The sequence below is a fragment of the Hyla sarda genome, chromosome 1, assembly GCF_029499605.1.
Source record: "Hyla sarda isolate aHylSar1 chromosome 1, aHylSar1.hap1, whole genome shotgun sequence".
In the NCBI taxonomy this organism is placed as follows: domain Eukaryota; kingdom Metazoa; phylum Chordata; class Amphibia; order Anura; family Hylidae; genus Hyla; species Hyla sarda.
The window spans coordinates 427281957-427294463 of NC_079189.1; the positions used below are offsets into that span (position 1 = coordinate 427281957).

A 12507-nucleotide genomic window follows, 5' to 3' on the forward strand; every position below is an offset into this window, starting at 1 on the left:
TTATCCACCATAAGGTGATTTTAGTACATACCTGGCAGACAGTAATGGACATGCTTAGGAAGGATCTGCGCTTGTCTTGGGGCTAAATGGCTATGCTATGAGATTACCAAAACACTGTGGCTAGCTTTTTGTGAACTGGTATTTCCTTTGTGAGTTTTCTTCTTTGCCTACAAATCCCATAATTCCATTTTCCTCCCTCCCACACATCAGCCACCCCACCCATTGAAACATAAATGAGCTGCATCCATTCAAAAGACCTGTGGTTTTCAATCAGGGTGCCTACAGCTGTTGCATTAGTTGCAGATTGATTTCTCTCCCACCAAGCGATCCCTCCACCCATTGAAGCAGACAGGCTCCCTGTCATCAGCTTGACTAGTGATGTCAGGTCTCGGCCGCATTGCAACCTGGGAAAAATCTGAGACAACAGTCATTTTGTATGCGGTTAAAAATAAATATTGGGGTGAAAATCACATAAGAATTGGGAGAAAACAGTCACACACAGGCACAGACACTATATTATGAATTACACTAACTTTACAGCCCCTATAGCATAGTCAAATAAAAAAAAATCCTGGAATACCCCTTTAAAGGTTGTCCATCTTAGTCTAGTCCAGCGTCTGACCACAAATGTTATATTTTTTCACCTGTATTTGTATTAAAGGAATAGTCTTGTATATTAATATTTGGGCCGATCATCTATCCATTTAGCTGAAATAAACTTGCTCTATTTAAGTTTCTAAATGTATAGAGGCTGATGACAGAATAATTTCTTAAATCGGTTTGTGCATTAACAAAGAAAATTTTTCCTTAACTGGCTAGATTATTATCAGATTTTCTTCCAGGTAGTAAACTGATAAAGTTCCTGCTACAACAATCAGAAAAGTAATGACAATTAAAGATATACTGCAGATATAATGTCAGGTAGCGAGGCACAGTTACAAATGATATGAATAGCAGCTGTATCCAATAAAAATGATGTACAGTGTAGACAGAAAGTAATTATCATACCTGCCCAGTTTGATGGATGGGAGTATTGCTGGCTGCTCTGCACTGTTTTCATTGCCTCGGAGAGGGAAGCACTTGCCTTCATTCCATTTAAAAGTGACGAGTAAAAAGCATGAACAAACATTTTTGAAGCTGCAACCGGAACAGGCCAGAGAGATACAAGGACACATTGGGCCCCAGCGGCCAGGAAGGCTCGTGTTAAGCCAATAACTCCATCTGCCGTAACTTTGTTGCTGGATTCCTGGTAAGATCCAAGAACTACTAATTTAACAGGGAGCCGAAGATCCAGGACATCTGCCGCTGTCAACAGGAATTCTTGGAGAGGTGGACAGTCTGATATGCTCTCTACATCACTGGCATCGTCCTGCATTTGTAAAGACTCCGGAATAGTATAGGTGTTGCCAAAGGTGCTTTTGTTTGTTCCAGAGTTGTTCTCACTGTTAGGGGTTAGTATCAGAGCTGCAAGTTTCCATGAGATGTGGGTGGCAAAGTGGACGCATTCAGCTTGTGTGAGTGCACTCATAACTTTGTCCTTGGTAGCTAAACTGCCAACTAGAGGTTGACATCCCAACAATTCAGCCACCATGTAGGCTTCTTCTTCTGCTGAGGGCATTGGACCCCACAGCCATCTATCCATCACTGACGGAGGAAGTTTAGGGTTTCCTATGACAGCTGCCATCGAGGTAGAACTTGAGTATATGGGAGCATTTTTTCGCAAGTGAGACTGGAAAAATAAATACACAAAGTTAGGCTCCTTTTACACAGTGCTTAAGCAATGTACAGCAGGCTCTGCTTAATGTAAGCACGGGAATAGGTTAAATGGATCAGTAGACCCCCATATACTTGCCGGAGGCCAAATGTGTGTAATTTTGGCCTCCATTGGTCCACACTATTTCATTGACCTGGATGCACCAAAACATGAGGCATATGTCCTTTTTTCTGTGGGACCCTATGTATGAGAGATGCCACTAAGAGGCATCCATCATAAATATGCTTTGGACATACACATCGGGGGCTTCCCCTAAAGTATAAATCTGCGGACACTGCTTAACAGTGAGCTGACAAGAAGTATCTTCGCACTACTGCCAAGCTATGTAAATGGATTTCTCTTTCTAAAATTACCTCTTTCTTGAGCATGTTAACCTAGGGCAGACCCCATCAGAACTCATTTCATAATGCAGATGAACATACTGTAAGGCTAGGTTTCCACACAGGTTTTTTTTTTTCTTTTGGAAAACTGTCACTATAATGTTTGAGTCAAAGCCAGAAGTGTATTCAAAGGTAATGGGAAATATAAAGAATGGATGTATTCTTCTTCTCCTTCTTGGATCCACTTCTGACTTTGGCTTGAAAACTGCAGTGGTAGTTTTCCAAAAAATCCATGTTCGGAAGCCTAGCCTCAAGGTTTCCATGCACAAACATATTCAGAATCTGTTTAGGTTTATTGTGGAAGGGCTCATGCACAATACTTATATATTACAGCTGAAATAAGACAAATATTGATCAAGCTTAACCAGGGGAAATGATAGGTTTTAGTAGATTTATATAGCAGTACATCTGTAAGCAGCCTGTGTAAACCACAGTAAGGGCCACCAAGGGCCAAATGCAAGTCAGGTCCGTCCCCCCCCCAAAAAAAAAAAAAAAAAAAAAAAAAAAAAGAGTTTTTTTTACATTTTCGAAACATTTTTGAAACATCGGCACAATTTTGTGTAAATGTTGTACTTTCTATTGACAGTGCATGTATTGCAACTTTTGCACTTCCCCATAGTAGTGTTATTATATTTCCATAAATTCAAGTGCATACAGTCATTATGTAAGTAATACATTTTGCTGATACTGATACAATCCGGTCCCACTGTTCATAACATCATGGTAAGGTTTCTTATTGGCTCGATTCACACTTGCAGTCTTAAATCAGTTTTGGTGCAGTTTTATTTTTCAAACAGCTAACAGGAATTAATAAAAAGACATTTAAGGCTAAGTTTCCACAGTTTTTTTCCCCCCTGTTTTCCCTTTTTCCCTTTTTTTTAGCGTTTTTCCTGAAATTGTGTAGTTTTTCTCCCATAGAGGTCTATGGGAGTAAAAAAACGCCAAGAAAAAGACGTGGGTTTTAACATTTGCATTTATGCAGGAGGTTTTTATTCTTTTTTGGACTTTTAGCGGTCCAAAAAAGTGATGGAGATACATTTTTTTAAATAAAATTTCATAGGGTACCATTAAAAAAAATATATATAAAAAAGATCTTTTTCATAACGACATTTTTATAAATTTTTAAACAGGCGGGCAGGGCACTAAAAATGTAGCTGACAGTTATAAAAATGTAGTGTGTGTTTTTCACTTTTTTCCCCCTTTATTATTTTTTGAATTTTTTAGGTAGTACTACTACTCCCCGCATGGACAACACTGTTCCATGATGGGAGCAGTAGTACCTATACTAATTGACAGATCGCCCCGGGTATCACTCCTGACACCTGTTGTGATCCTCCTGTATAATGAATAAATGCGACCGGATGCTCTTCTATTGTCCCCTGCACTGACGTATATATACACCTATTCATATTTCCCGCAGAGAGCTGTGATTGGACAGATGGTTCCAGACAATCACAACTCTCTGTGGGAAATATGAATAGGTATATATATATATATATATATATATATATATCAGTGCAGGGGACTATAGAAGAGAGGCTGGGCACCCACATCTATACATTATTCAGGAGGATCACAACGGGTGTCAGGAGTGACACCCGCTGTGATCTTTCCTTAACTGCAGGTACTACTACTACTCCCAACATGGAGCACACTCTGATCCATGCTGGGAGCTGTAGTACCTGCATTAATAGACAGATCGCAACAGGTGTCAGAAGCAGGGGCAGACCCGGAGGCTAGTCTCTGGAAGGGCACTATCAGAGTATTGTGCATTAAGGGGGCATAGCGTGATATCACAAGGGGCGTAGCTGTGATGTCACAACCCCTGTAGCCCACACCCAGAGTTCGAAACAAAATGTGCCGAACGCTGGGGCAGTGGAGTACCCCTTTAAGTATGCAGCATAGTTCTCCCACACTAGGTAGGCAGCATAGTTCCCCCACACTAGGTAGGCAGCATAGTTCCCCCACACTAGGTAGGCAGCATAGTTCCCCCCCACACTAGGTAGGCAGCATAGTTCCCCCACACTAGGTAGGCAGCATAGTTCCTCCACACTAGGTAGGCAGCATAGTTCCCCCCACACTAGATAGGCAGCATAGTTCCCCCCACACTAGGTAGGCAGCAAAGTTCCCCCAAACTAGGTAGGCAGCAAAGTTCCCCCACACTAGGTAGGCAGCATAGCTCCCCCACACTAAGTAGGCAGCATAGTTCCCCCACACTAAGTAGGCAGCATAGTTCCCCCAACACTAAGTAGGCAGCATAGCTCCCCCACACTAAGTAGGCAGCATAGTTCCCCCACACTAGGTAGGCGGAATAGTTCCCCCAGTTTGGTTGTCGGTATAGTTCCCCCCACATTAGGTTGTCAGCATAGTTTCCCCCCCACATTAGGTTGTCAGCATAGTTCCCCCCACATTAGGTAGGCAGCATAGTTCCTCCCCACATTAGGTTGTCAGCATAGTCCCCCCACATTAGGTTGGCAGTATTGTTACCCCCACTTTCGGTTGTCAGCATAGTTCCCCCACATTAGGTTGGGATTATTGTTACCCCCACTTTCGGTTGTCAGCATAGTTCCCCCACATTAGGTTGGCAGCATAGTTCCCCCAAATTAAATTGTCAGCATAGTACCCCAACATTAGGTTGGCAGTATAGTTCCCCCACATTAGGTTGGCTGTATAGTTCCCCCCACATTAGGTTGGCAGTATAGTTCCTCCCACATTAGGTTGGCAGTATAGTCCCCCCCCCCCCACATTAGGTTGGCAGTATAGTTCCCCAACATTAGGTTGTCAGCATAGTTCCCCAACATTAGGTTGGCAGTATAGTTCCCCCACATTAGGTTGGCAGCATAGTTACCCACACATTAGGTTGGCAGCATAGTTCCCCCCACACTAGGTAGGCAGCATAGTTCCCCCCACACTAGGTAGGCAGCAAAGTTCCCCCACACTAGGTAGGCAGCATAGCTCCCCCACACTAAGTAGGCAGCATAGCTCCCCCACACTAAGTAGGCAGCATAGTTCCCCCACACTAGGTAGGCAGCATAGTTCCCATACACTAGGTAGGCGGCATAGTTCCCTCACATTAGGTTGTCGACATAGTTCCCCCCACATTAGGTTGTCAGCATACTTCCCCCCCCCCCACATTAGGTTGTCAGCATAGTTCCCCCCACATTAGGTAGGCAGCATAGTTCCTCCCCACATTAGGTTGTCAGCATAGTTCCCCCACATTAGGTTGGCAGTATTGTTACCCCCACTTTCGGTTGTCAGCATGGTTCCCCCACATTAGGTTGGCAGCATAGTTCCCCCACATTAGATTGTCAGCATAGTACCCCAACATTAGGTTGGCAGTATAGTTCCCCCCACATTAGGTTGGCTGTATAGTTCCCCCCACATTAGGTTGGCAGCATAGTTCCCCCAAATTAGATTGTCAGCATAGTACCCCAACATTAGGTTGGCAGTATAGTTCCCCCACATTAGGTTGGCTGTATAGTTCCCCCCACATTAGGTTGGCAGTATAGTTCCTCCCACATTAGGTTGGCAGTATAGACCCCCCCCCCCACATTAGGTTAGCAGTATAGTTCCCCAACATTAGGTTGTCAGCATAGTACCCCAACATTAGGTTGGCAGTATAGTTCCCCCACATTAGGTTGGCAGTATAGTTCCCCCACATTAGGTTGGCAGCATAGTTACCCACACATTAGGTTGGCAGCATAGTTCCCCCCACACTAGGTAGGCAGCATAGTTCCCATACACTAGGTAGGCGGCATAGTTCCCCCACATTAGGTTGTCGACATAGTTCCCCCCACATTAGGTTGTCAGCATAGTTCCCCCCACATTAGGTTGTCAGCATAGTTCCCCCCCCCACATTAGGTTGTCAGCATAGTTCCCCCCACATTAGGTAGGCAGCATAGTTCCTCCCCACATTAGGTTGTCAGCATAGTTCCCCCACATTAGGTTGGCAGTATTGTTACCCCCACTTTCGGTTGTCAGCATGGTTCCCCCACATTAGGTTGGCAGCATAGTTCCCCCACATTAGATTGTCAGCATAGTACCCCAACATTAGGTTGGCAGTATAGTTCCCCCCACATTAGGTTGGCTGTATAGTTCCCCCCACATTAGGTTGGCAGCATAGTTCCCCCAAATTAGATTGTCAGCATAGTACCCCAACATTAGGTTGGCAGTATAGTTCCCCCACATTAGGTTGGCTGTATAGTTCCCCCCACATTAGGTTGGCAGTATAGTTCCTCCCACATTAGGTTGGCAGTATAGTCCCCCCCCCACATTAGGTTAGCAGTATAGTTCCCCAACATTAGGTTGTCAGCATAGTTCCCCAACATTAGGTTGGCAGTATAGTTCCCCCACATTAGGTTGGCAGTATAGTTCCCCCACATTAGGTTGGCAGCATAGTTACCCACACATTAGGTTGGCAGCATAGTTCCCCCCACACTAGGTAGGCAGCATAGTTCCCCCAACATTAGGTTGGCAGCATAGTTCCCCCCACATTAGGTTGGCAGTATAGTTCCCCCCACATTAGGTTGGCAGTATAGTTCCCCCACATTAGGTTGTAAGCATAGTTACCCCCACATTAGGTTGTCAGCTTAGTTCCCCACCACATTAGGTTGGCCGTATAGTTCCCCAACATTAGGTTGGCAGCATAGTTCCCCAACATTAGGTTGGCAATATAGTTCCCACACATTAGGTTGGCAGTATAGTTCCCCAACATTAGGTTGTCAGCATGGTTCCCCAACATTAGATTGGCAGCATAGTTCCCCCACATTAGTTTGGCAGTATAGTTCCCCCCACATTAGGTTGCCAGTATAGTTCCCCCCCCACATTAGGTTGGCAGTATAGTTCCCCCACACTAGGTTGTCAGCATAGTTACCCCCACAGTAGGTTGTCAGCGTAGTTCCCGCCACATTAGTATGTCAGCATAGTTTCCTCCACATTAGGTTGTGAGCATAGTTGCCCCCCACATTAGGTTGTCAGCATAGTTCCCCCCACATTAGGTTGTCAGCATAATTCCCCCTCATAAGGTTGTCAGCATAGTTCCCCCCCTCATTAGGTTGTCAGCATAGTTCCCCCCACATTAGGTTGTCAGCATAGTTCCCCCACAGGCCCCTACAGATATACAGCCTTCAGCCATATACAATGTATGTCTGGAGGCTGTATGTCTGTGTACTGCCCCACTTCAGTTCTCCAACCACCGCTCCTCTGGTCAGGGTTCATGGGACCGGAGAAGCGGTGGTCGGGGCAGCAAAGATGACGTGCAGCTGGTAACTTACCATGTGTGCATCCTCCTCTTAGCTGCTCCGCTCTGCTCTGTTTCTATGGGCGCACGCACGTCAGTGACTTCCCTGTGTGCGTTACCTCCCGGCGGCCCCTGCATTTTTAAAGTAAAAGTGGGGGCCGCAAAAAGGTAACCGGCACATCTTTGTGTCCCGAAAAGATTTTTCGGGACACAGATGTCCCAAATGTGACGGGGGAAATTAATCTGGGGGGGGGGGAGGGGAAATTGCTGAGAGCGGTGATTGGCTGCCACCCTCTGGCCAATCCCCACTCTAGGCGGAAAATATTGAAATTCTATTCACATCACTGGCCTGCCCGGATTACAGAGCAGAGATGTGAGCGATGTATAGAGTCGCTCTGCATCTCTGCTATATTATGAATGATTGCATCAGTTGTCGGGAGTGACACCCAGGGCGATCTGTCTATTAGTACAAGAACTACTACTCCCATCATGGAACAGTGTGTTCCATGCTGGGAGTAGTAGTACCACCTAAAAATGTGCTCTACCTGCCCACATAAATTGATCCCTGTTTAAAAATCGATTAAAATGTTGTTATAAAAAATATAAATTTCATTAAATATATTTTTTTCCCATCACTGCTGCATCCTTTTTTCTTTTTTCTTTTTTGGTACCCAACAAATTTAGAAAACATTTCCAAAATGCTATTTCCACTCAAAGGCAAAAAAACGCCTAACACAGGAAAATGCTGTGGTGTTTTTTGGAGCTTTTTTTTCTTGCATTTTTTTGGGGCACAAAACAACCAAGTGGAAACTTAGCCTAAGGGAACAACTTATACTTTTTGTATACATGCCTATATTTGGCTGAAAGAATGTGGATATGAATCCAGTCTAAAGGGTATGTTCACATCACATGTGGCAGATATGCTGCAGATTTTACCAATCAACTACAATAGGAAACTATCTGCAGTGTTTTCAACACATGTAAGCATAGTGTCGCAAAGGACATGCACTTTACTACAAAAGTCAACAACTTTAAAGGAATACTCCGCGGCTCAGCGTTTGGAACAAACTGTTCAGAATGCTGGCGCCGATGCCGGGAGCTCGTGATGTCATAGCCCCGCCCCTCATGACTTCACATCCCGGCCCCTCAATGCAAGTCTATGGGAGGGGGTGTGACAGCCGTAACGCCCCCTCCCATAGACTTGCATTGAGGGGGTGGGGCGTGACATGAGGGGGCGGGGCTATGACATCACGAGCTCCCGTGCCGGCTCCATCGTTCAGAACAGTTTGTTCCAAACGCTGAGCAGCAGAGTACCCCTTTAACAACCAAATAATAAAACAATAAAGTATAATGGAGTCCTTTTACTTGACTTGTATAAGTTGTATTAGAAAATAATGCACCCAGCCATTGACATCTTCACGGTGTATTGTTTTGATAAGCGCTCCTTTGTATTACAGCTAATCCTCACATTATAACTTGCCCCTTGCACATTCAGCCCAGTCTCCAGGTCACTGCCCCCATCAAGATAAGTACACTCATCTGCTGCTGGGAAATGATGACTGATACATAGGGTGCACACAGCAGATGAAGACTGTAGAAAAGATGCTGTACTAAGACACCTTACAATAACAACATCCATCTGGCCGCCACAGGTGGCAATATTTTTTCCATGTTATACAGTCCATAAATGCTGTCGTTCATACACGGCAGGAAAGTATTATAAATGTGTCAGCAAATTACCGTCAACTGAGGATACTAATCTTCTTTCCCCTTACCTTGGAGTTTATGTTCAGCGATCGGATGGAGGGGACAGCAATAAGACTGAAGCGTTCATAAAGATACTCATTAGATGAGCTGCCTTTTAAGAGAGCAAATGGAATAAGGTACAGCTCCCCCTCTAGTACCAGGACCAGCTGGCGGTGTCTCCCCACAGGTCCGCTGGAATGCATAAGTCCCTGTAGAGATGAAATATAAAACATCCTATAACTCCAGCAGATGGTATCTCATGTCATCACATAAATAGAACATTTTAATAAAAGTTACAACATATTAAATACTTGGTAATTGCCTTAGAAGTCTGACCTTGGGAGTTACAGAAGGACACGTAGATACAATTACTGGGTAAACGACAATTATTTTAGTCCTTTATTTCACTTAGGACTTTTTGAAGCAGCACAGTGGCTAAATGTATACTTAGAGCACTAAGGCCACATACACATGAACATCTATATACAGTTATGGCTATATGAAGCAGCACAGTGGCTAACAGTACTAGAGCCATGTACACATATACATATTTACACACAGTTATGGCTATATGAAGCAGCATAGTGGCTAAATGTATCCTTAGAGCACTAAGGCCACGTACACATGAACATCTATATACAGTTATGGCTATATGAAGCATTGCAGTGGCTAAATGTTTTCTTACAGTACTAAGGCCACGTACACATGAACATCTACATACAGTTATGGCCATATGAAGCAGCACAGTGGCTAACAGTACTAGAGCCAGGTACACATATACATACAGTTATGGCTATATGAAGGAAAATAGTGTCTAGCAGTGTGTTCTTACAGCACTAGAGCCACGTACACATATATACATACAGTTATGGCTATATGAAGGAAAATAGTGTCTAACAGTGTGTCCTTACAGCACTAGAGCCACGTACACATGAGCATCTACACACAGTTATGGCTATATGAAGAATAACAGGGTCTAAATGTATCCTTACAACACTAGAGCCATATACACATGAACATCTACACACAGTTATGGCTATATGAAGCAGCACAGTGGCTAAATGTTTTCTTACAGCACTAGAGCCACGTACACATATACACATACAGTTATGGCTATATGATGAAGAATGGTGTCTAGCAGTGTGTCCCTACAGCACTAGAGCCACGTACACATATACATACAGTTATGGCTATATGAAGGAAAATAGTGTCTAGCAGTGTGTCCTTACAGCACTAGAGCCACGTACACATATATACATACAGTTATGGCTATATGAAGGAAAATAGTGTCTAACAGTGTGTCCTTACAGCACTAGAGCCACGTACACATGAGCATCTACACACAGTTATGGCTATATGAAGAATAACAGGGTCTAAATGTATCCTTACAGCACTAGAGCCATATACACATGAACATCTACATACAGTTATGGCTATATGAAGCAGCACAGTGGCTAAATGTTTTCTTACAGCACTAGGGCCACGTACACATATACACATACAGTTATGGCTATATGATGAAGAATGGTGTCTAGCAGTGTGTCCCTACAGCACTAGAGCCACGTACACATATACATACAGTTATGGCTATATGAAGGAAAATAGTGTCTAACAGTGTGTCCTTACAGCACTAGAGCCACGTACACATATATGCATACAGTTATGGCTATATGAAGAATAACCGTGTCTAAATGTATCCTTACAGCACTATATACAGCCTATATATACACTATATATCCTTACAGCACTTACAGAAATATACACATGAACATCTACAGACATTTGGCAGCTTCACCCTTTGCTTGGATGGGTTTTCTTGGTTCTCAATCATCATCTACAACACTAATGATACTTTAAAAGGCTTAAAATGGAACTGGCCCTATGATCTGAGAACATGAGATGAAATATGGAAATTGGATTATATACTCCAATGGGGATTGGGGGGATGAGTAATAATAAATAGTAACATAGCTGCTGAAATTCTGAAGGCAAAACATTTATAACTAATAGTTTTTTGTTTTTGTTTTTTTTAAATAGATATTATAAATTAGTTCAGCAGACAATATGCAGATAATTATCAAGACTGGATATGCCCTAGAATCTGTAAGGCTAGGTTTCCACTTGTTTTTTTTTCTGGCAGTTTTTGGATATCTGCCACTGCAGTTTTTGAGCCAAAGCTAGAAGTGTATTCAAAAGGAATAGGACATATAAAGGAAGGACTTATACTTCTCCTCCCTTATGGATCCACTTCTGACTTTGGCTCAGAAACTGCAGTGGCAGTATTCCAAAAACTGCCAGAAAAAAAACCAAGTGGAAACCTAGCCTTACAAGTCAACACAGAAAAATAGTACTCTTAATTTCAGGAATGGTACAGTACATGATACATCTGTATATCTATCCATCCTATATCAACACACACCAACACGCCAAATGTATCTAATAAAACAGTGATAGCAGACGTTTCAGTAGCCTCCTGCTACCTGTCTAAAGTGCTAACAAGTGATCAGTGCAGGGTTTTTAAACACATTCCTAGACATCAGTGACATCACTTAGATTTATATATTAATCATGTTTACATACAAACTTATCTAAAAAAGCAAAAAAAAAAAAAAACATAAAAGCCATACAGTGTAAATATACACAGTACATAAAGTAGTTTTCATAAAATCACATACGTTTAAAGGATTGCTCATTATGACACTGGACCTGGTATCCACTGCACCCTCTGCTGAAAGGCTGTATTTGCTGTTTTTATATGTATGACATATCTTATATTTATCCATCTTGTATATATCCATCTCGTATATATCCATGCTTCTATATATCAATCTACCGGTATATAACTAGAAGCAGAAGGAATCTCTCCACAGCACACAAAGTCCAAAAAGGGTGACTTTTATTCCATTAAAAATGGTGAATACTATTCCATAAAAAAAGACAATACTATTCAATAAAAAAAAATGGAATAATATTCACATTTAAAAAAAAAATTTTTATGAAATAAACATTCACCTTATTTGGACTTTGTGTGCTGCGGGGGAGATTGCCTATGCTACTTGAAGTATTGAATCTCATTCTGGCAAGTGCAATGCCCCCTCTCCGTCAATCGGGTTGATTTTAATCTGCATATGTGAATAGTTTTATGGTTTTTATTTTTATTGCACAATTGCATGTATTACATGAAATGCTGATTTTGCACTGAATGATATGCACTTTATGATCACTATCTGTCATGAACATGGAAAAATCTCCAATAGGCATCAAATTACAGATTAAACATTCTTATAATATTTAAACAAAAGTTAGGTTTTATTTCCATCATTTACACTTTCAAAATAACAGAAAACAAAAAAAATGACGTCTGCAAA

The 12507-nt window shown here is 42.5% G+C and overlaps 1 protein-coding gene across 4 annotated transcripts in view; it reads right to left on the reverse strand.

Annotated features, from left to right (window-relative positions):
• Window positions 1–12507, reverse strand: part of TTC28 (tetratricopeptide repeat domain 28) — a 652388-nt gene that overhangs the window by 30217 nt on the left and 609664 nt on the right. For all 4 annotated transcript variants that reach the window (XM_056529536.1, XM_056529528.1, XM_056529545.1 and 1 more), the window contains 2 exons: window positions 9169–9348; window positions 1009–1729 (listed from right to left, as the gene is read on the reverse strand). In XM_056529536.1, coding sequence (XP_056385511.1) covers window positions 1009–1729; window positions 9169–9348 — 901 coding nt within the window. The remainder of the gene's footprint in view (window positions 1–1008; window positions 1730–9168; window positions 9349–12507) is intronic.